The sequence below is a fragment of the Sinocyclocheilus anshuiensis genome, unplaced genomic scaffold (assembly GCF_001515605.1).
Source record: "Sinocyclocheilus anshuiensis isolate Anshui unplaced genomic scaffold, SAMN03320099.WGS_v1.1 scaffold507, whole genome shotgun sequence".
Lineage (NCBI taxonomy): Eukaryota > Metazoa > Chordata > Actinopteri > Cypriniformes > Cyprinidae > Sinocyclocheilus > Sinocyclocheilus anshuiensis.
The window spans coordinates 535,575-537,026 of record NW_015551034.1 but is presented as its reverse complement, the minus strand read 5'-3'; the positions used below and the strand labels follow the sequence as shown (position 1 = coordinate 537,026).

Here is a 1,452-nt window from a genome sequence, read left to right as displayed (position 1 = left end):
TGCTGAACCCTGTCTGTTCATTTTGCCACCTCACCGCCCACAATCCAGTCTCACCTTCATGAGTTCATTATTTTGCCTTCATGTGTATCAGCAGTTCTCACATTACGTTAGGGTCCTTGCTGTTAATGCAGTGCCTGCTAAAAAATTGTTTGTTTTCATCGTTATTTAAGGAAAGAATTCATCAAATCCATTGATAATCATGTGCTGTTGTTTTTCCTCCAAAAGTGATGTAACCTCCTGATGGTGTCATTTAAGATATAGTTCATTTAAAAATGTATTTTTTAGTGAAACCACAAACTGGAACTGGCTTTTGTAGGTACAATAAAGGATTAGTAGGAAAAGTGATAAAAAAAAAATGTAATACATAATATTATAAAACATTTTTGTTTGAAACCTTTTGATCAAAGCAACAATTTTAAACCCCATCGGTTAAAAAAATAAAACTGCACGCATCTTGCGGAAGAACATTGTTTTGTTTGTGCTTCTGCTCAGTCGCGCAGATTAATGCGCAATAGCATAATTTGTGTTTTACGATGGTGATTCCCGGAGGTTGGCTGTTTTGAATAATCCATTGTCAATTTTCCTCATTTGCTTATTAGGAAAAAAATAGCTACTTTTCCAACGAGCCAATGACGTACAGTATAGGCATACAATTTCCCGCGAAATCTGTCCCGACAGTTAAGCAATTATAGACTTATCTGATTTAAATCAATCAATCAATTTATTTATTTATAGAGTGTATCTGGGTAAAGACGTGGTTTAGAAGATCGCGTTTTGCACTCTCTCATTAATAGCATTAAAGAAAATAAATAGTGCAGCTTAAAGTAAAAATGAAGAAACATCTGGCAGGTCTATATTTTGTGGCAAAATATGCTAAAACAAAAATAGTGGAATTACTTAAAATTCACATTTATGTTCACTTTATATTAAACATATTTGGTAGCCTGCTGCTGCGTGACCCTTTCGGATTCACACACTGCATCCTCGCGCGTCCTTGGGCTCGGTTACTATGGAGATCATAAGGCAAGCGCGTGCGCACTCGTGGGAGTGAAGTGGGGGCGATGAGCAACACGGTCTCTGCGTTATTAAACCCGTTCCAGTTCAAAGAAACGGTCCGAAGTTTATATTAGGTCTGTCACGGAGGCACCGAACGGAAGCCGGTAGTCCAGGGCAGCGGGGAGCGAGATGGGCAGCGCGTCTTCGGCGTATCGCGTGATATACCTGGACGTGGATGGACGGATTCAGCAGGTAAACTCTGCATGCATGACAGTGTACTAGTGTACTGGGGAAAATAAAGTATATAGCCTACGAATAATCTGTTCAGAAAGTTTCAGCTGTTTCAGTATCTTTACTGTATTATATTTTCAGTAATATTGTAAATATATACTCTTATTAAAATTATGTACAATTCCATAAATATATATATATATATATGTATGTGTATATATATGT

The 1,452-nt window shown here is 37.5% G+C and overlaps 1 protein-coding gene across 2 annotated transcripts in view; it reads left to right on the top strand.

Moving 5' to 3' along the window:
* The first annotated feature begins 1,060 nt into the window (after nucleotides 1-1,060).
* pde9aa (phosphodiesterase 9aa) overlaps nucleotides 1,061-1,452 on the top strand; it is a 30,787-nt gene continuing 30,395 nt past the window's right edge. For both annotated transcript variants that reach the window (XM_016450808.1, XM_016450807.1), the window contains exon 1: nucleotides 1,061-1,248. In XM_016450808.1, the coding sequence (XP_016306294.1) occupies nucleotides 1,186-1,248 (63 nt within the window). In that variant the 5' untranslated portion in view covers nucleotides 1,061-1,185. The remainder of the gene's footprint in view (nucleotides 1,249-1,452) is intronic.